Source organism: Miscanthus floridulus, chromosome 12, assembly GCF_019320115.1.
Source record: "Miscanthus floridulus cultivar M001 chromosome 12, ASM1932011v1, whole genome shotgun sequence".
In the NCBI taxonomy this organism is placed as follows: Eukaryota; Viridiplantae; Streptophyta; class Magnoliopsida; order Poales; family Poaceae; genus Miscanthus; species Miscanthus floridulus.
Window position 1 is genome coordinate 77,785,163 of NC_089591.1, and position 19,897 is coordinate 77,805,059.

General features: G+C 43.3%; 2 protein-coding genes across 2 annotated transcripts; one reads left to right on the forward strand and one right to left on the reverse strand.

Annotated features, from left to right (window-relative positions):
• Window positions 1-4,770: 4,770 nt before the first annotated feature.
• Window positions 4,771-7,997, forward strand: LOC136496394 (D-3-phosphoglycerate dehydrogenase 3, chloroplastic-like). Its single transcript, XM_066492056.1, has 5 exons — window positions 4,771-5,471; window positions 6,259-6,635; window positions 6,757-6,867; window positions 6,949-7,044; window positions 7,124-7,997. The coding sequence occupies exons 1-5, from the start codon at window positions 4,874-4,876 to the stop codon at window positions 7,793-7,795; spliced, it is 1,854 nt and encodes a 617-aa protein (XP_066348153.1). The 5' UTR covers window positions 4,771-4,873; the 3' UTR covers window positions 7,796-7,997.
• A 747-nt stretch (window positions 7,998-8,744) lies between these two features.
• Window positions 8,745-18,871, reverse strand: LOC136496369 (alpha-N-acetylglucosaminidase-like). The gene is made up of 19 exons (XM_066492029.1): window positions 18,402-18,871; window positions 17,894-17,970; window positions 17,007-17,218; window positions 16,761-16,882; window positions 15,039-15,124; window positions 14,206-14,300; window positions 13,872-13,953; window positions 13,321-13,427; window positions 13,050-13,080; window positions 12,850-12,967; window positions 12,567-12,614; window positions 11,751-11,861; window positions 11,559-11,660; window positions 11,362-11,460; window positions 11,062-11,172; window positions 10,441-10,685; window positions 9,751-9,988; window positions 9,362-9,440; window positions 8,745-9,284 (listed from the first exon to the last, which is right to left on the reverse strand). Exons 1-19 carry the CDS (start codon window positions 18,738-18,740, stop codon window positions 8,992-8,994), a joined length of 2,595 nt encoding a protein of 864 aa, XP_066348126.1. The 5' UTR covers window positions 18,741-18,871; the 3' UTR covers window positions 8,745-8,991.
• Window positions 18,872-19,897: the final 1,026 nt, after the last annotated feature.

A 19,897-nucleotide genomic window follows, 5' to 3' on the forward strand; every position in this document is an offset into this window, starting at 1 on the left:
AAGAGATGGTGCCAGGACAGGAGTGGGTGATGATGTTAAGTCATTGGATGTAGTAGCTTAATATGTGTTGAACCTCTGAATGTTTGTTGAACTTTTTATTGTGTGTTGAACCTCTAAATGTTTGTTGAACTATTTATTGTGTTGAACCTCTCAATGTGTAATTTTATTCCTTGCTGCTGCCCATTTTATTCCTTGTTGCTACCCATTTTATTCTTGCAGTTTATCTCGCTGATGGTAATTCCTTGCTACTGCCTAGATTATTCTTGCTGATGGTAATTCCTTGCTGCTGCAAACAGGTGACTAGTGATGAGGACGTACTAGCAGAGTATATCTTGAGGTGTCAGAAGAGGAGAAGAATTGCTATTGCTGCTGCTGCCATGATCGGTATGTACCACTTTGACACGTACATGAATAAATCGGAGTGGAGAACCTACAGAAACTGGTTATGAATGGGTCATGAAGACACTAGGAAATAGGACTTATTGCTTCAACATGTTTAGGATGAACAGGACAGTGTTTGATAAGCTTCATAATTTGCTTGTGGAGTCATATGGATTGAAGTCCACACGTAGGATGTCATCAATGGAGGCTTTTGGGCTGTTTTTATGGATATCTGATGCCCCTCGGTCTATTAGACAAGCTGAAGATCGGTTTGTGAGATCAACCGAGACATGTAGTAGGAAGTTTGATAAAGTACTGTCTAGTGTGTCCAAGCTTGTAGTTGATATCATTAGGCCAGTAGATCCTGAATTTAGGACTGTGCATCAAAGGTTACAATCTCCTCATTTTTCTCTGTACTTTGATAATTGTGTTGGAGCAATAGATGGGACACATGTACCTATTGTGGTGCCAACTAGCAAGGTAGTACAACATACGGGAAGATATGGATACACCACTCAGAATGTGTTGGTCATATGTGACTTCAATATGAGATTTATTTTGTTGTGGCGGGATGGCATGGCTTGGTTCATGATACGAGGGTGTTCAAAGGTGCAGTTGAGAAGTATGGCGACAAGTTTCCACACCCACCTCAAGGTATTGACGTGTTCTATGATTTCTTCTTTCCCATAGTTGCAATACGTTCCATGTGAATTACAACAAATATTTGAATGTGTAGGGAAGTTTTATCTTATGGACTCGGTTTACCCAAACCGACCGAGTTATCTTGCACCGTACAAGGGTACAAAGTATCATCTCCAGGAGTTCCGACAAGGCCCAATGGCAAGAGATAAAAATGAGCTCTTTAATTTCGCACATTCTTCGCTTCGAAATGTCATCGAGCGGTCTTTTGGAGTTTTAAAGATGAAGTGGCAGATTCTATTAGATTGACCGAGTTATTCAATGCCAAAGCAAAGCCAAATAATTATCGCATGCATGCCACTTCATAATTTCATTCGAGAGAGTGCTCTGGCGGATAGAGACTTTGACTTGTGTGATCATGATGAAAGCTACGTTCCATTGTCTGAAGCATCGTCTTCTCAAGCAAATAGCTCTAATACACGTCAAGGGGACGAAGATCGAAACATGAATCAATTCGGGGATTTGATAGCCAATGATTTGTTTAATAGGCCATAGTTGTGAAAGCTGAAATTGTTTGTAATAGTGAAGATTTGAGTAAGGTATGAACATTATTTCTTAGTGTATGAACATTTTTATAAACGAGCAGCGCGACAAGCCAGAGTAGCGCGGCAAAGCAGAGCAGGCAGGGCAGCACTGGAGCAAAGCAGGGCAGCGCGGCCAGCACAGCGCCAAAGCTCCCAGCGCGGTTAGCAGCAAAGATTCTTTGCATTTAAAAAAGGCGTTTTGGTCTTTGTCCATCACATTTAATGGCCATTAGTCCCCGAATCCAAACAGGATAGAGACAAATTTTTAGTCCAGGGACTGATGGAATCAAACAGGGCTTGTTTGGATCTCATGATAAAACTTTAGTCCTACACTTTTAGTTTATTTTTTTGCCATGGGGATCCAAATAGGTAGGCTAAAAGTGAGCAAATCCAGAAATCTAAAGAGTAGTCCATTTGCTCATAAGAGGCCCAAAACTGGGCTAAAACGCCTTGGGGGCATACTGGACACTAGTACCTCCCACCCACCCACGCACGCCCTGCTGTCATCCGCACCCGCGCGATGTCCCTCCCCCGCCTCCTTCCTCGCCTCCTTCCCACCGATGGCGGTGGTGCCCTCCCCCGTCTCCTTCCCACCGATGGCGGCGCAACCCTTCCTCTCCGTCAAGGGGGCGGTCGATCTGGCATGGATCCATTGGGAGGAAGCGGGTGGAGGCTCCCCTCGGCGGTGGCGGCTTCAACACCGTATAGAGCAAGGACAGCATGGGTTCCTCCCCATGTTCAGATCTGGTGTTGGGCGGGTCATCACCATCCATGGAGGACTACAACCATCTCCTCTCCTCCAGAGTCCGTGGTCAAGGGGTCCCAGATTTGGTGCCGATGCATTTTCATGGAGCCGATGCATTTTTTCACGAAATGTTGATTTGATTTCTATGAGATTGCTGACTGCTTTTCCCCTTCAGAGTACGACTCTTTCTTGATCTGCATTTTTAGTCGGTCCAAGCCATCAGAGTCCGGCGATGTGCATGGCTTAATTAAATGAGGGGCAAATCAGTCATCGAAGGATGAGGGGCTAAAGTTTAGCCCGTGGATCCAAACAACCCTGCAGGATTAAAGTTTAGGGGCATGGCAGATTCAAACATCACCTTAGATATGTGCAAAAGACTACACGAGTAGTAGTCCACCGCGAAGCCCGCAACAAAACAGTTGAAGCTTTGCACTTGGTAAGGCGTAACCCAACAAAGATAGCTCGACGTGAAGATTCCACCATCATTTGTAATCTAGTGCCATGTAAACTCTTAAAGGTGCCAACGGATGCTAGACCGGCTGATCAAGCACTCCGAGTGGCACCCTTGCGACCTGGTTTGATCCCCCGTAGGGGTGAATTGTAGCGCCGAAGGTTAAAAAAAGCCCTAGTCTGCTCCGTGTTACCCAAAGCATAGGTTTATGGCCCTGACCCACTCACAGGGTAACGGGCCCAGCTTGTTCGGCTGCTCCACTCCCAGCTTGTTTAAGCTTATTCTCTCTCACAGAACACTATTGAATCAACCGAAATCAGTCGAAATCAGCTGAAACTGGATCAACCGAACAGAGTACTTGTGTGCGTGCAGGGTACAAGGTTCGTAGGTTTTGTTGGACTAGTTGAGAAGTCCTCTACCTTAATGCAAATGCACGGGGGCACATGCTATCCCCGCGGTCCGACTCAGCCTAAAGAATTAGGGTTGTATGGCAGCATGTGCTCTCGCGACCAAAACCAGGACAGTCACTAGGGACACCGTCATTGCCAATTCAATAAGAGCAAGGCTAATAATACAGCCGGCTGCTGGATGCTTACAGCCAATCTATCAGTCGACTAGTATAATAGTTAGCCGGTTTACAGTCTAGTTATCTGTCTCGCAGAACTTCTGAGTTCCTGTGCATAAGCTGACTATAAGTTTATAGCCCGCTTCTCTTTTCTCTTTTCCTCTCTCTCCTCCGTGAGCATACAGCTCCTTACGGTCCTTAGTCCTCCAAACCTTGGCACCCTGCAATATTAGGGCTGGTTTGGCACGGCTCCTCCCGAGGGGCTCCTCCGGAGGAGCCGGAGCTGTTTTGGAGGAGCCACAAATTGTGGCTCCTCCAAAACGGCTCCGGCTCCTCTGTTTTTTACTGAAAAACGGCTCCTCCAAGAAAACGTTTGGCAGGGCTCCTCTGGAGAAGCCGGAGCCGAAGCCGGAGAGGAGCCCTGCCAAACAAGCCCTTAGCTGGTGACCCAGTGTCACGAGTGTGACCAGCGGCCTTTATTACACTCCAGAGTCCCGAGCACACACAGCACCACGGCCAGCCGCCGGATCTCCGTGCTCCAACGGCTCGTGCCACCGCCCGCCGGTCCGGGACCGGGAGAGTCGTCAGAGTCTGCCAGTCCGGGACCGGGAGAGTCGTCAGAGTCTCGAGTCCCCGCTTCGGCTGGCGGGCGCGGGGCCATCACTGCCGTCAGTCCAGCCACCAACCACACTGTTCCTGAGGACCGAGGACTGACGACTCACCTACGCCTGCACGTCCTTTGGCCGCTGACGTGCCGTGCCGTGGCCACCGTTTGTTTCCGTTCAGCTCCCGCTACGCCCACGGCCACGGGCACAGACGGCTCGTAGCTAGGCCGCCAGGAGGACCACCAACCTGCCTGCCGTCGCTTTTTGCTTTGCCATAAAGAAGGCTGGGACGGAATATGGAGGGCTTTTCGGCAAACGGTGCATTGACACGGACACTCGTGCGGTGCGCAGCACGGAGATCTTTTCCGGGTTCGCCCGTTCGCCCCCGCAGAGCCGCCACCAACCGCACTTTCAACTCCGTTCATTTCAACAGACGTGCGTGCCGGATTCCTTCTATGGGCTCCCCTTGTCAGCCAGCCATGGGTTAGGAAGGAGTAGGGTCATTCATCGACGGTGTCCTGATTGCACTTTACTGAGTAGTATAATGATCTTCTACAGGCTAAAAGCCAAAAAATGCAAAATGCGATTCGTTCACCGGTGCACGTTACATGAACCAGAGGTAACGTTGCAGGACCGCTAGAGATACGTGGTTGTATTTGCCATTTTGCCCAAGGTTTCAAGTACCAAACCAAAATCGGGCTCGTCAAGGTAGGTAGAGCGTACCAGAGTTGGGCGCACGCCTCACCCACCAGCTCAGCTTGCTATAAGTACAAGCGCCGCACGGCGCACCCACCGAACCACACCACTCGACAGCTCACCCTCCCTCTCCGATCTCTGATCTCTGACCAAAACCCCAAACCCCTCGACCCGGCCCGACTCCACACATCCCAGTTCCCAGCCGCCATGGCGGCGCCGTCCCCGACCACCGCCGCCACGACCCACCACCGCGCGCTCCTCCCGTCTCCGCGCCCCCGCGCCGCCGCCGCGGCGCCCTCCGCCGTCCGCCTCCCGCTCCGCGCGCAGCCCCACGTCCAGCGCGCGCGCCTCGCCGCCCCGGTCGCCGCCGCGGCCCCGGCGGCGTCGACGGCCTCCCCCGAGTCCCCCGCCGCGGGCGCCGTCGCGGGGAAGCCGACGGTGCTCGTGGCCGAGAAGCTCGGCGCCGCGGGGCTCGCGCTGCTGCGGGAGTTCGCCAACGTCGACTGCTCCTATGGCCTCTCCCCCGAGGACCTCCGCGCCAAGATCTCGCTCTGCGACGCGCTCATCGTCAGGTCCGGGACCAAGGTCGGCCGCGACGTCTTCGAGGCGTCCGGCGGCAGGCTCCGCGTCGTCGGCCGCGCCGGCGTCGGGATCGACAACGTCGACCTCGCCGCCGCCACCGAGCATGGGTGCCTCGTCGTCAACGCGCCCACCGCTAACACCGTCGCCGCTGCCGAGCATGGCATCGCGCTGCTCACTGCCATGTCCAGGAACATCGCGCAGGCGGACGCATCACTCAAGGCTGGTCAGTTTTTCTCAGTGCACCCCTCCACTCTGAAAATGATTCCTGATTCTGTTTTGACATGATGCTTCCATTTTCTTTCGAATCTGTGACCCAAAGCGTTAACAAATTGTATTTCGCATGGACCCACCCTACATTCGTAGACAATCTAGTATCGTGCAGGCATTCGATATAATAGCTGTTCAACTGTCCTCTATCTTTCAGGCATGTTCAGTATATAGCTGTTTCTTATTTGACAAATTGGAAATGAGGCTTTTAGAGGAACTACCAAGTATTTAGTTACTTATTTTCAAGTAGATGCATTGAAAATGTGCTACTATCAATCTAGTATGAAGCTTGTTTTTTCACTTTCAATTATCGGCAATCATTTTTGGCTCTTGAATGGATGTTTATTTTATCTCTTTTTGTGAATTGGTTATTAAAGAACAGTATTTTGCATGGGTGCTAGGCTCCTAACCAGCTAGTATCTTGTAGGCATGTTCAGTATAGAGCTGTTCAGCTGTCCTCTATCGCTCAGGCATGTTCAGAATATAATCGTCTTGGATAGAGCATGGTGATGATTAGATGATGCCCAGTTCTTCTGTTTCAATTATATGTTCCTATTAAGAAATAGAAGCAAGAGTACGAGTACAAGATAGTACGATACACCTTTAAAAGATACGAAACACAGATGAACTTGAATTGTTATTTCTCGCTTCAAAAAATGACTTTTTGTGAATTGCTTGGGAGAATCCATCAATGGTTCAATGCTGTTCTGTGAAGCTTACGTGTTGAATTGCATCTTGCACAGGTCAATGGCAGCGCAACAAGTATGTTGGTGTATCTCTTGTGGGAAAAACTCTTGCTATTCTTGGATTTGGAAAGGTCGGTTCAGAAGTTGCTCGTCGTGCTAAAGGCTTGGGAATGCATGTGATTGCACATGATCCATATGCTTCTGCTGATCGGGCTCGTGCAATCGGGGTTGAGCTAGTTAGCATGGAGGAGGCCATGACAACTGCTGACTTTATCTCGTTACACATGCCTCTTACGCCTGCAACAAACAAGATGCTCAATGATGAGGCCTTCGCTAAGATGAAGAAGGGTGTTCGCATTATAAATGTGGCACGTGGTGGTGTAATTGACGAAGAAGCTCTAGTCAGGGCACTTGATTCAGGAATAGTAGCACAGGTTTGTTTGATTATCTTAACTCACCTCCTTGTGTTTCATGCTCTAATGAAATTCAGTGAAGCGTCGTTGAGATGTTTCCCTGGAATCATGCTTATATTTTTTCAATTTTTCTGTATATTAGGCTGCTCTTGATGTGTTCACTAAAGAACCCCCAGCACCTGACAACAAGTTGGTACTGCACGAGAATGTTACTGTCACACCTCACCTTGGTGCCAGCACAGTGGAGGCACAGGTATGCTGAATTAGCTCAGAAATGACCCATCCAGGTTCTCTGTTGTAGCTATCAGTTTGCTTAACATGACAAGTTTCACAGGAAGGAGTGGCTATTGAGATAGCTGAAGCTGTCATTGGAGCTCTGAAAGGGGAGCTTGCAGCTTCTGCAGTCAACGCGCCAATGGTTCCTGCTGAGGTATGAATCTTTCGTTATCTGCTTACCCCAACTCATTCCTCCTGACATTTAATATGCTACATCTATTCGGTTCATGCAGGTGCTGTCAGAGCTTGCACCTTTTGTTGTGCTTGCAGAAAAGCTTGGGCGCTTGGCTGTGCAACTTGTTGCTGGTGGCGGTGGTATCAAGTATGTGAAAGTGACCTATGCGTCTGCACGGTCCCCTGATGATCTTGACACGAGACTTCTCCGTGCAATGATCACCAAGGGATTGATTGAACCAATCTCCAGTGTTTTTGTCAATCTGGTAAATGCTGACTTCACCGCAAAGCAGAGGGGAGTTCGCATCACCGAGGAGAGGATACTGTTGGACGGCTCACCTGAGACACCTATTGATTATATTCAAGTTCAGATTGCCAATGTTGAGTCCAAATTTCCCAGTGCGATATCTGAGACTGGAGAGATCACTGTGGAGGGGAGAGTGAAGGATGGTGTTCCTCATCTAACAAAGGTTGGAGCATTCCAGGTGGATGTGAGCTTGGAAGGAAGCCTGATCCTTTGCAGGCAGGTTGATCAACCAGGTATGATTGGGTCAGTGGGAAGTGTCTTGGGTGAAGAGAACGTCAATGTCAGTTTCATGAGTGTTGGAAGAATTGCTCCTCGCAAGCATGCTGTCATGGCAATTGGTGTTGACGAGGAACCAAGCAAGGGCACACTGACAAAGATTGGGGAGATTCCAGCGATTGAAGAGTTTGTTTTCCTCAAGCTCTAGGCGCAAAGCGCAAATGTATGTTTGAAGTTGCAAGCATGGTGTGCAATTTTGATGTAGCTAGCAATCTAGAGGACGGATGGTTCTCCTTGAAATAAGCTTTTAGGAGTATTTTTGTAGTGGTGCTCTTGAATTTGGTGCAGTATTGATGCCTCCTTTTGAACGGGGTGGTTATTAATAAAAACTTGTCTCCATACTTGGCTCATTGGCTGTTTTATTACTTGGCTCATTGGGACAATACTCTGTTTGCTTGGTAGCATGCAGTCTTTATAAGACAGGGAGTTTGAAAGCGAGGATTGTAATTTGTACCTGGCATGTTTTTCAGCTATAATGTTTCGCAGGTCACAAAATTTTTTTATACACGTACTAAAATATTTATCCGGCATATGTTTGGGTTTGAATTCAAACACGCTGCCCCTTTCAATGCTGGACCTGCAATGCTGCCCGGCCCTTTGCTCCTGCACCTGCGGATGCAGAACTTATCTGAATCATCTTAATTCTGCACGTGGCTCTTAGTATCGAGTGAGTTGACCATATCATCACTAATCTTCAACCTTAGCTGAAAATTGGTTGAAGCCATAGATTCGGTACAGAATTCAAATCGGAAACAGTAGTACACGCACACGACACATGCATAGGCATAAGCAGTCTGCTCTGCTGCACTCTAGTTTAGATGATCGAGGTCGTGTTTGAAAGGCAGTGATAATGGTACTCTACAGGGCCTGCTGCACTCTTGTTTAGATGATCGAGGTCGTGTGATCAGCTGCACTTATTCGACAGGCGGCAGCTGCATGCATACAGTGGTAATCAACAGAACCTTTTAGTTTGGATTTTTGCATCAACAGCTGCAGCCACGATTACAGCTAGATAAGTGCAGCCGATTACAGCAATGGATTTCACCGAAAGCAGCACGATTCTCATGAAGGCTCAATAGAATTCCGGCACCCGGGACGAGGCCGAATTTTTTCCATGGCCATTCTCTTGGGATACAGAACTGAAAACTTTACGGCAAGGAACACTGGAAAAAGGAAACAAGCCTGTCCTGTTACACGGAAAGACTTAAGTACTTCACACACGACTGATTCGTACGAAACATGTCGCAGCCAAACGATATTCAAGAGTTTGAGGAAAAACATGAGAAAAAAAGCTAATTGCGAATCTGAAATGATCCATGATCACCACTGCACGCATCACCCTACTTATAAACTTGCAGACTTCCCAGGGGAGCCTGTACCTTCTAGCTCAAGTGGATCAGCCTTGCTCAAGTACTTTATGTAAAGCGATCGTGATATGTTCAGAGAGTCTCCTATAGCTGTGGCTGAAAACACCTTCCTATCGCTCTGCCAGTTGTTGGTGAGGCTGATCCATTCCCTCCTCCATTCCTTAAGCGCGAAAGGTGCATTCTTCTCCATGCTTAATAACAAGTGCTTGAAGTAGATGGCGGCCCTTGGCCCATAGTAATCTCGCAGCAGGCCGCTCCAGTACTTGTTTGCTGCAACAAATTTTGTGAGAAAGAAATCCAAGAAAACAACAATAAATCAGTACATGGCCAAGTGGCATGAGTCTTACCATAGTCACGCAATAAACTTGCTTTTGTTTCTGTGTTGTCAAACCACATTGTAATTTGTGTTCTAGCATTCCATTCATACTGCAAGGATTTCAACGAAGTTGTATGTCAGAAATTTGATGAACATGACTACTTGTCATCAATGCTAGAGTGACATATCATGACCATAGTGCACATACGAAATCTTAGATTGGCTCAATGTGAATAGTTGCACAAGTTTAAGCCTAATGCTCATAAACAGCCTAACAACAGGAAGAATCAAACAGGTCGATAAGAATGGAATTATCCCTACTTTCACAACTATAGGAATTTGGAATTTTTGATAAATTGGTATGATGCCATATCATTAGACATAATTCAGTTTCAAAGAATGGCAAAAGAAAAAGATTACCTGTATTTCTTGCTCACTGTTTCGTGCAAGTCCCTTGGCACTTTCCAACCAAGGCCCAAGCAGAAAACCCTCATGAGAGGATAGTAGTGTGTCAAGGTCATTTACAAGGTTGAGAAAGTGCTGGCACAGGATGGTGACTTGATTCATGTTGTTTGATTTGTAGCTCTCGATGATCTTTAGAAAAACGTCATTGGCATATTTAGCCAGAACTTGACGAGTCAAATCCACAAGGTCATACCTGTTAATATGATGCAACATTTATGAACCTTTCCTGTGCATATAATGTTTTAGTGTTTATTCATGTTTGGTTAATTGAAAAGCTGAAAGTAAGATCATGATCATCACAATACGAACGGATTACTTTGAACTGTAAAGTAAGAATTAAGGTAAATGGGAATTCTAAAGCAACAGAAAGAAATGTATGGCATCAAAGGTTTGTGGATTGGCAGAAAATAACGAGGCAAAACTAAATTTATTCTATTGACTAAAATCGTAGAATCAGACCCTCTAATTCTGATCATAAAGTTGTAAAATCAGACGACAGAATCGATATCTTGACAATCATGAATATTAATGTATTCACACACAGTCCATTTAAGACGAGCACTTTTTTAGCTTGTAAATTTTTACTACTGACAGAATAATTATTTTACAGTACGAATTAAGCAATTGGAACACCTGTGTTCTCACCTGAAGGTGTTGCTGTCAGATACTTCATCTCCATGTTGAAGAAAAAGTTCCAGGGCATGGATAACGGCATTAGTGTCGTACCATAGATGAGGATGATCATATGCATCACTAGAGGCATCCTTCCCTATGTAATTCTTTGATGGCATTGTAGAATACATTTGTCTAGTATTCACATACAACCCTGGTGTCTCAATAACAAAAGGTTCAACATCTGGGAAGGCCACTATCACGTCCCGATTTTTGTCCTGCCAGAATAAAATTTATGATAAGAGTAACGGATAAGAACCCAACCGGATCTTCAAAAAGTAGGAATATATTGATGTTTTACTTATATTCACATTTGGCATGTGGCAACAATTGCCAAAAATAAAAAGATAATGAGAAATGTATTTTCACAGAATAATTTTGTTTAGCAAAGATCTTTATAATATAGAGTAAGATTTAAGTGTAAAATAAATATAAAAACTCCAGATTGTTAGTAGCATAGCATATCAGATATTTGTGACTTTGCAACTTGCTGACAACCTACTATCCCTTGTACATGCTTAAGTAATATTGGAAGAACAATGGACACATGGCACAATGCCTAAACATGGCAATTTTTATATTAAAAAAACTTACATTTTTACCATCTGTGCAGTTATATAAAGTTTGATACAAAATCCACCAAGCATCTTGCAGTCCCTTCACTGGTTTTCCATATCTTCTTGTTGGATATGTCTCGACCCAAACCTGGAAATAATATAAAACTGATCAGGCCAAAAATTGCTTGCATTCATTAGCTAGTGCAATTGTGCAAAGGGAAACTTCCATAGAAACATAAATAAGAGATGCACAATAAGTAGATAAGATGAATAAAAAGAAGAACACATCTATTGTGCAAAAAGCTCTTCTAAAATATGATTTTTTTTTTAATTTCACCTGAAGATCAACTTGTCTGTGATGGAAGGCCATTTCTGACATAAGGTCATAAACAATAGGATTTTGCTCAATACCTTCCATAGACATACCAACTCCAACCTGAAATATAATTTGCTAATAGGTAAAACATCACCATCTGTATTTATGTAAGCTAGCTCAGTAGCATAAGCAACTGATTAAGCTTGACAATGTAATACCATTGTGGAGTTATCACTTAATCGAGCATCAATAGGCCCAGAAGCCAAAGCATCCAAAACACCATACATTTCAAAATCTGCAGCGAAATTGTGGAGCATGCACCTGAAAAAGGGTCACACGAGTTTTTTATTTAGGAAAATAAAAGGAGGGTAATAGTGCATGGAGTTGGCAGAAAGAGAAAAGAGAACTTTCCAGATGTAGGGAACACCATAGAACTGATCAGAATTTATCCACACTGGTTTAACTTCAGCATAAAGATCAAGAACAATCATTTTGCCAACAGGAACAGAATGCAGTAGTGCCTAAAAACAAAAGAAATTGAGTTTAATCAGATAAGTAAAAAATTGGTTATGTTAATGCTGAATCCTCAAACACAACAACAACAACAATAACAAAGGTGCATGCTCAAAACAGAAACAAAAAAAAAACTGATGTATTAGATAGTAGCCACCTTAAGTTCACAAGGCTTATTCAAGTTTTCAGCAGAAAAGGTGAAGAAACTGAGTGCAGAACTAATTATTAGATTATTAGAAATACAGTGGTTGTCAATCATTTGGCAATGGGACATCAATTTTTTTTTCTCCAAGTATAACCTGAAAATACTGTGCTATCAACATAAATAAATCACGACAGGCATGGATTTTTTAGTTTTTACTGTATGAGCCAAATAAAAATAACAGATAACACCACTGCAAATTGTACCTCCTTGGTGTCACTTCAAAAATCATAATATGTTATTGGAAAACACAAGGCTTACCCTGACTAAATGAATGTGATCAACTCACACCATTCGAACATTAATTGCAGTCATATCATATCCAACATACTACCTCCATTTTTAAATATATGACATTTAGGACAAGCAGTTATTAAAAAAAAAGAGGGCCACATGAATTTCAATCCTCACTACTCCAATAATGTTTTTGAAGAAACAAGAAGCCAAAATGAAAAGAGCCAATAAAATTATCAGCATTCATATCTTATCAAACCATGAAATAAAGTTTCACCTTCATTTGTGGAGGTTCCCAGAAAGGATCATAGGTAAACAACCAACCCTGCAGAGTAATAGATGTTACAGATCCTTGCATATCCATATATCCAAGAATGTGACAATAGAGCAAGAAATTTCTCTCAACTGGAGAAGATAATCACGCATCTGAAAGTAGTTCCAGAAGTAAAAAAGTAAAGTGAAACAACCAAGACATCCATGATCTATATTCATATCTCTAATAACTGCTTTTACAGACGAATCCAGTAATAAGCAAAAAAACTAACACACAGAGAACATACTTGCATCAACCAAATAGCATCATTGTCACCGCTTTGCATACCCCTGAACGTTGCAGCACCCAACGAAGATATATAATTCGGGTCACTTAGTGGAGGAGTGTTCTCATCAAAAGTATCACTACACAGGTAAAAATATGATTATAAATGAGAAAAATTATTGATTGGGAACTTCCAGTGAGAAGGATGGTTAATAATCATACCAGTTGTAGATGTGACTTGTCCTACCATATTCTGCACAAAAGTACAAGAAAACTCCCATGCATCAAGGTTTGTTTTCTTCTGATGAAAAGGTGTAAAAAGTACTCTTACAGAACAGGGAAACTAATAAGGTAAAAGCTAGCCATCATTCGTTCCAAAAGAATGGCTAGCCATCACTCTTATGGTAGGAAACAACACAAGATTACAGGTCTGATATTAAAATATCTTGCACATGATGTTACACATCAACTTGAACAAAATAACAGATCCTACCTCTGATTTGTTCTTCTATAAACAACTTCCCAATTTCTACGAATAAAGGATCAGATGCATCAAGAAGATATGTGCAGCACCACCTTGGATTGCTATCAACTGTAAACCTTAACATCACAGAGTATAGTCAAATAAGCACATGTGACTTAACACTGATGAAAAAAGGATGTCAGCAAGAAAAGTAGTGTTAGTGTACAGTGGGCTCAAATCAGGATATTAATACTTAACTTCATTTATGAATAATATGATGAAGCATTTAAGGTGAAATGAACATTAAGAATACAAATGGGCATAAGCTTGTTATGAATGTGTAGCGTGACTGTCCTAGTTTGATCAGTGGTAACAGCTCAAACTGCTAAGGTGTGAGATGCATGCAAAAATTGCAATCGAAGTTACATAACTGAAATACAACAAAGGTGGAGGCATAAAACTGCATGAAATTCAGCAGAGAAACAGGAGCTGCAACCAAGATTCCATATTTTATATTTAAGCATTGATCACGGAAAATCATATATCCCAATGTTATTTAGAAGATAGAAAATCATCGTTACCAGTTTCCAAGGTGAGTGACTTTAGCTGAAGGGAATTTTGACTTCAATGCAGCTGGGATGTTGCCAGAAAAGGCTGGAAGAACTGCAACAGATGTAGATTTTAGTCTATTATAGACACATAACAAAAAGTGAGGGGGTCCTGATGTACTATAAAACAAAGACTGAGAAATTAAACATTTAGATTGGTTATATTAAGCAGAACAGGAGTTCTGAAAACACACAGAAGTGCAAACCAATAAAGATATATTTATATCACATACTGTAACCTTAACATAGAAAAATTGCTCATGTAACTGCACAAAATCCAAAAATGCTACAACGGTAGAAGTGTCACCTGGGAACATGCCAAAAGCGTACATCCTAGATAGGATTTTCTTTTGAAGAGCTAGTTGGTCATCGAGCCAAGTCTGAGGGAGAGGTCCACCCCATCTGATAAATCAGGAAGTGTCATTAAAGGGTAATTACTTAAAAGACGATGACAGAAAAACATCTAACATGTGAAGCCAGTATCTTCGCTTTTAGATAAAAGGGCTGAAAATAAGTAATATATGGCATATGTTCGAAATAAAGAGTTCCAAAAAATCTGTATCCAAGATAAAACTAAATGATATGGGTAACTAGTAACTATCTATTCCTTACAAGTACTAAAGATGATACCAAAGTCTTGTAGGCAGCTAAAACAGCCAGTCATAACATGCTTGAAAAAAAATATCAGCACATAGGACTCAGGAAAAGGGAATCAAAGCTCAAAACAAAAATTCTTGAGCTTTCGTAGTCACATCTTATTTTCCTGACATTCCACATATAAACAGTTCTCCTTGGCTGTCTTAATCTGACATGTCTAGATGTGAGCATCCCAATTTCGAGCTATATACTCCCTCCGTTCCAAATTATAAGTCGTTCTAGCTTTATCTATATATGCACCTAGATATATACTATGTCAAAGCCAGAACAATTTATAATTTGGAATGGAGGGAGTATTTTATAGCAAGGTAATTCACAATGACAATCTATCTTGTGCCACAGAGTTGAGGAATAAATGAAAATAATTTTAGAAGACACAGCATATCAAATAATTACTGCAAAAGAATATTGGAATCAATAGAGTCATATAAAATTAAAAGTTTAGATGTGAGAGACCAATTGCAAATCAGATGTCTAACTTACCCATGCATATTAGCCATTCGAGACCATGCAAGAAAGGCTGGCCCACCAAAGAAATCATCCAGATCTGATTTGCTAATGTTGTACCTCTTCAAGAATTTAATGAAATGAAACAAAGTTATCCACAAACCATTTGCAGCAAAACAGGATCAGTAAATTTAAAGAAATAACCTGAGATTTTTTTTTATAAGGAGAGCAGAAGGACCTACACATGGTTTTCATTGACTTGGAGAAGGCTTATGACAAAATACCGAGAAATGTTATGTGGTGGGCTTTGGACAAACATAAAGTCCCATCAAAATACGTGACCCTCATCAAGGACAAGTACAACAATGCAGTGACTAGTGTTCGAACAAATGATGGTATCATAGCTTACTTCCCGATTAAAATAGGACTTCATCAAGGGTCAGCCTTGAGCCCATACCTCGTTGCTTTGGTAATGGATGAGGTTATCAGGAACATTCAAGGGGATATCCCTTGGTGTATGTTGTTCGCTGATGATGTAGTGTTAGTGGACGAAAGCCAGGCGGGAGTAAATAGGAAACTAGAGTTGTGGCGCGAGACCCTTGAGCCTAAAGGTTTTAGATTAAGCAGAACTAAAACCGAATATATGAGATGTGACTTTGGCGGAGCTACACAGGAGGAGGGAGATGTGAGTTTGGAAGGTCAAGTAGTGCCTAAGAAGGACACCTTTCGTTACCTAGGATCGATGTTACAGAGAGATGGAGATATTGATGCGGACGTTAGCCATAGAATCAAAGCAGGGTGGATCAAGTGGCGACAAGCTTCTGGCATTCTTTGTGACAAGAGCGTACCACAAAAGCTTAAAGGCAAGTTTTATAGAACGGTGATTAGACCGGCTATGTTGTATGGAGCAGAATGTTGGCCTACAAAGATTCGTCATGTTCAACAACTGAGTGTTGCAAAAATGCGTATGTTGCGATGGATTTGTGGTCACACAAAAATGGACCGAGTTAGGAACGATGATATACGTGACCACCTAGGGGTAGCACCAATTGAAGAAAAGCTTGTCCAACATCGGTTGAGGTGGTTTGGCCATGTCCAAAGGAGACCTTCAGAGGCACCAGTGCATTGTGGAGTCCTAAGCCAAGCTAATAATGTGAGGAAAGGTAGAGGTAGACCGAAATTGACATGGGGGAGGCAATAAAAAGAGATTTGAAAGCTTAGGATATACCTAGAGATCTATGTTTGAATAGGAGTGCTTGGAAAGCAGCTATTGATGTGCCTGAACTGTGACTTGGGGCTCTTGGTGGGTTTCAACTCTAGCCTACCCCACCCCAACTTGCTTGGGACTGACAGCTTTGTTGTTGTTGCAATAACCTGAATTGTTTTTGTCTTCGATAAAAGAGTGCTAATATTCTCATAAAATATAGTAATAAATAATGCCAACGGGAAGAATCGGTGAGGTTACATCTACTCTAGAAGGGATCCATTTATTCCACCACAAGATGTCAATTTTAAGAACTGTGCCAAAATCATTTTGCCAACACTACATGTCGAAATTTGGTGATGTGCATCTTTGCCTGGTTATCCATACTGCCTTCTTACTGTACCGCATTTACTGTTATGCATCAATCCATCTGCTTCAATGCCTTCCTAACATTATAGGTTGCTTTTGTGCATTATTTCACGCTAATGTCACAAAAAACATAGTGGTAATTTATCCACTGTGCAAAATGCTTAAAAAAGTACAAAGATAAATACCTGAAAAACCCTCTGCCATATAGACTCTTGCCCAGTGAAAGCAAGAGGCAAATTGATTCCTTGAAGAGCCATCCAGTCAATTTCCTTCTCCCAACGGTCCCAATCCCACCAAGCAAAAGAATCTAAAGGGTGAACAAAAAAAAAAAGAGAAATATGTTTTAGGTTCAGTTTACATGAGAAAAAATTGATGTCATCAAATCTGGAACCAACAGTCAAAATTTCAACATAAGTAAGTTATCAGCTTACAGCTGGATGTAACTGCATTCTGGTAGTAGCTCCAGTCAATGGGTCTTTGAATCAATACACCACCATCAGGAACACGAGGTAGTGACCCAGGATGTGGAATGGATGATAGTTGTGCACCACCGGTTTTATACCACGATATATGTGCTGCACAATAGTGTTTCAAGTACCAATGAAAGCCAGCAGAAATTTCGACCCCACTTACTCCAAGTATCCTGACCACAAGCAATGACAAATGTGAAGTTGTTAGGCTCTTTCCAATTTCAGCATGTAAAGCAACACATGCATGCATGTGTTGCTGAGTAGCATAATTTATTTATTTTTTGGCAAGGTGAGTAGCATAACTCACAACATGAAATGCAAAACTTTCTAATACTATAGCAGATTTGCACGTTACATCTGCACAGCAGAGCAGTCCTACTAAAAGCATAAACCAATTGCACAAGCAAACATGATTGGCAAATGATTCTAGCAGAATCTAATGAGACACCAACATTGAGTTATAAGCTGCTTTTTGGATAGGTTATAACAAACAAAATTAAAAGAGTCCTGATTTAGAAGCACAAGAGAACGTACTGCAAGATATGGTGGTTCACTAACTCATTGTTCGGTGCATGTCACAAACCTAATGGGTCACATTTACTTACGAGTAAATGTAATCAACTCGTTGCAAATATATTCAAAAACACAATTACAACAGTGGTTCACCTAACACCAAACTTCAGAAAACAACAGAGAATAAATAAAGCCAACACAGCTGGATTGTCCTCTTGCATGAAACGGAACAGTAAGGTGCTAATGGCTAGTGTTTGCAACTGGGAAAGAAATGTACATGAACAAGCTGAAGATATAGTTTGCAACGCGTGACAAAATATAAAGGGAAAACATACAATATTTCTGGAGTCCCTTCTCCATCAAACAATGGGTGGTTGTTGATGACGAAGCATGCCTTCCCACCACATTGCTCCTATCAATGAATTAGAGTACATTGTAAATCATTATCAGTCAGTAACAGGAGTAACAGGTAGTTAGAAAATGAACAACCCATTATGAACTCAAATAGCAAAGATTACAAATCATGGGGTAGGGTCCAGACCTCACTTTCGATGGCTAAGATTATTATATAGATTATCTGAATCATATATAAACAAACAATTTCCTACTAAAATTATCTGAATCATGACACGCTTCCTTGTCTCTGAGTCTAGTTGATATTCTCACCGCACTCTTATCTCTCGGCAACTCTACTTATGCAACGCCGATTGGGTACGTCTCAGTACGTTGCCTAATATGCTTATGCAACACCGAAGCGACACCTGACGTCTGATGCGTTCAACATGACAACATCACATACAGACCCTACAATCCCCAAGCAGCATTGCAGCAAAGCACACATACCGTGGAGATGACCCTGAACTCGAAGCTGGTGGAGTGTGACGGTAGGAGGCGCGCGAGAAGCCCCCGCGCGGCGGCCTCCTGCTCGGCCGATGACGAGCCCTCCCGGCGGTGGAGCTCGCGGACGCGGTCGAGGTGCGGGAACCGCCGGTCGGAGCATCTCACCCCCGGAACGGCGCAGGCGATCACGACGACCAGCAATAGCTGGAGGAATCGGGAAGCGGGGGTGGAGGAGGGCCGCGTCGGCATCGCGGCTGCTGTGGGTGGGGACAGGGGAGTGGGAGGAGGCCGGTGGAGGGGAGGATTGGAGTGGCCAGTGGAGTGGGCCTCGGCGGACGGCATGACGACGGGTTTAACTAAGCGAGAGCGAGGTGGTCGTTGGCGATTGGGAAATGGAAGGCGACAGCGAAAGGGCGAGAGCTTGGAGACGGCGACGGGCAGACGGCGAACGGAAGAGGCGAAGACGACAAGAGCGGCAGGCCGCGCGGGGAAGTGGAAACGGAGGTAGGGTGGGGCCGTGACGTCAGTCAAAACTGTTTGCTCTCTCTCTTTTTGTGTTTTTTTGGGTTTAGAAACCTTTTTTAATTGAAATGGAGACAGAATTCGTGATTCAAATATGAGGCGTTTACGTTTTGTTCTAAGTTAGACTTTTTGTAATTTTTGTTAACTTTAGACAAAGATATATTGACGTCTACAGTAGTCCCAAACAAATAAATTATGAATACATATTTTATGATGAATTTAATGAAACTAGTTCAATGTTGTAAATATTAGTGGTACATTCTTCTATAAACTTGACCAAAGTTAGAAAAAAAATAGCTAGAACACCACTAAGACCGTCTATTTTTTAAAACGGATGGGGTTTATGCTTAGTGGAATGTGCATTCTTTTTTTCTTTTTGATAAGCAACAGTCTGAAAGCAGGAGTGGGGGTACGGCCTTTGTGCGGCAGTTTGATTTGCGTAGTGGATTCTCTGTCACTTGACACCGAGCTTTAATTTGCAGATTCAGTGACGGCTGAGCTTTGTTATCATAAGAAGATACCAAGCTTTGTGATGTTAACATCTTTGTTGCTATTCAGAAGCACATATGTTCAAATGTCTACTCGATCTGAAAACACAGAGGGTCAAAGCCACACAGCTAGTGAGCCGCCCTTCAGCCGTCTGAACAAAATTTGTTTTTGTTTACTCCAAACAGAATGTGTTTCATCCAAATGTTTATTTTCGTTGCTCCACGTTTTTTTTTTGGTCGAGGAGATTGCTCCACGTAGCTAGTCGGCCGGCACATGATTCATGTTGACCCAGAGGCCCAGATCTTGTACCAAAAAGGCCCAAACTATAAGTTTCGGGCTTGATGGCAAAGGGGTGTGGTGGCCCTGCTCAAGGTTCTTGCTTAAGGAATGAATTGCCGAGTGTTTTCTTCTGAAAATTCTGAACTCGCAATGCGTACGTTGATGAGATTCAGATCCACCAGATCAAATTCAGGACACAAACAAGGCAT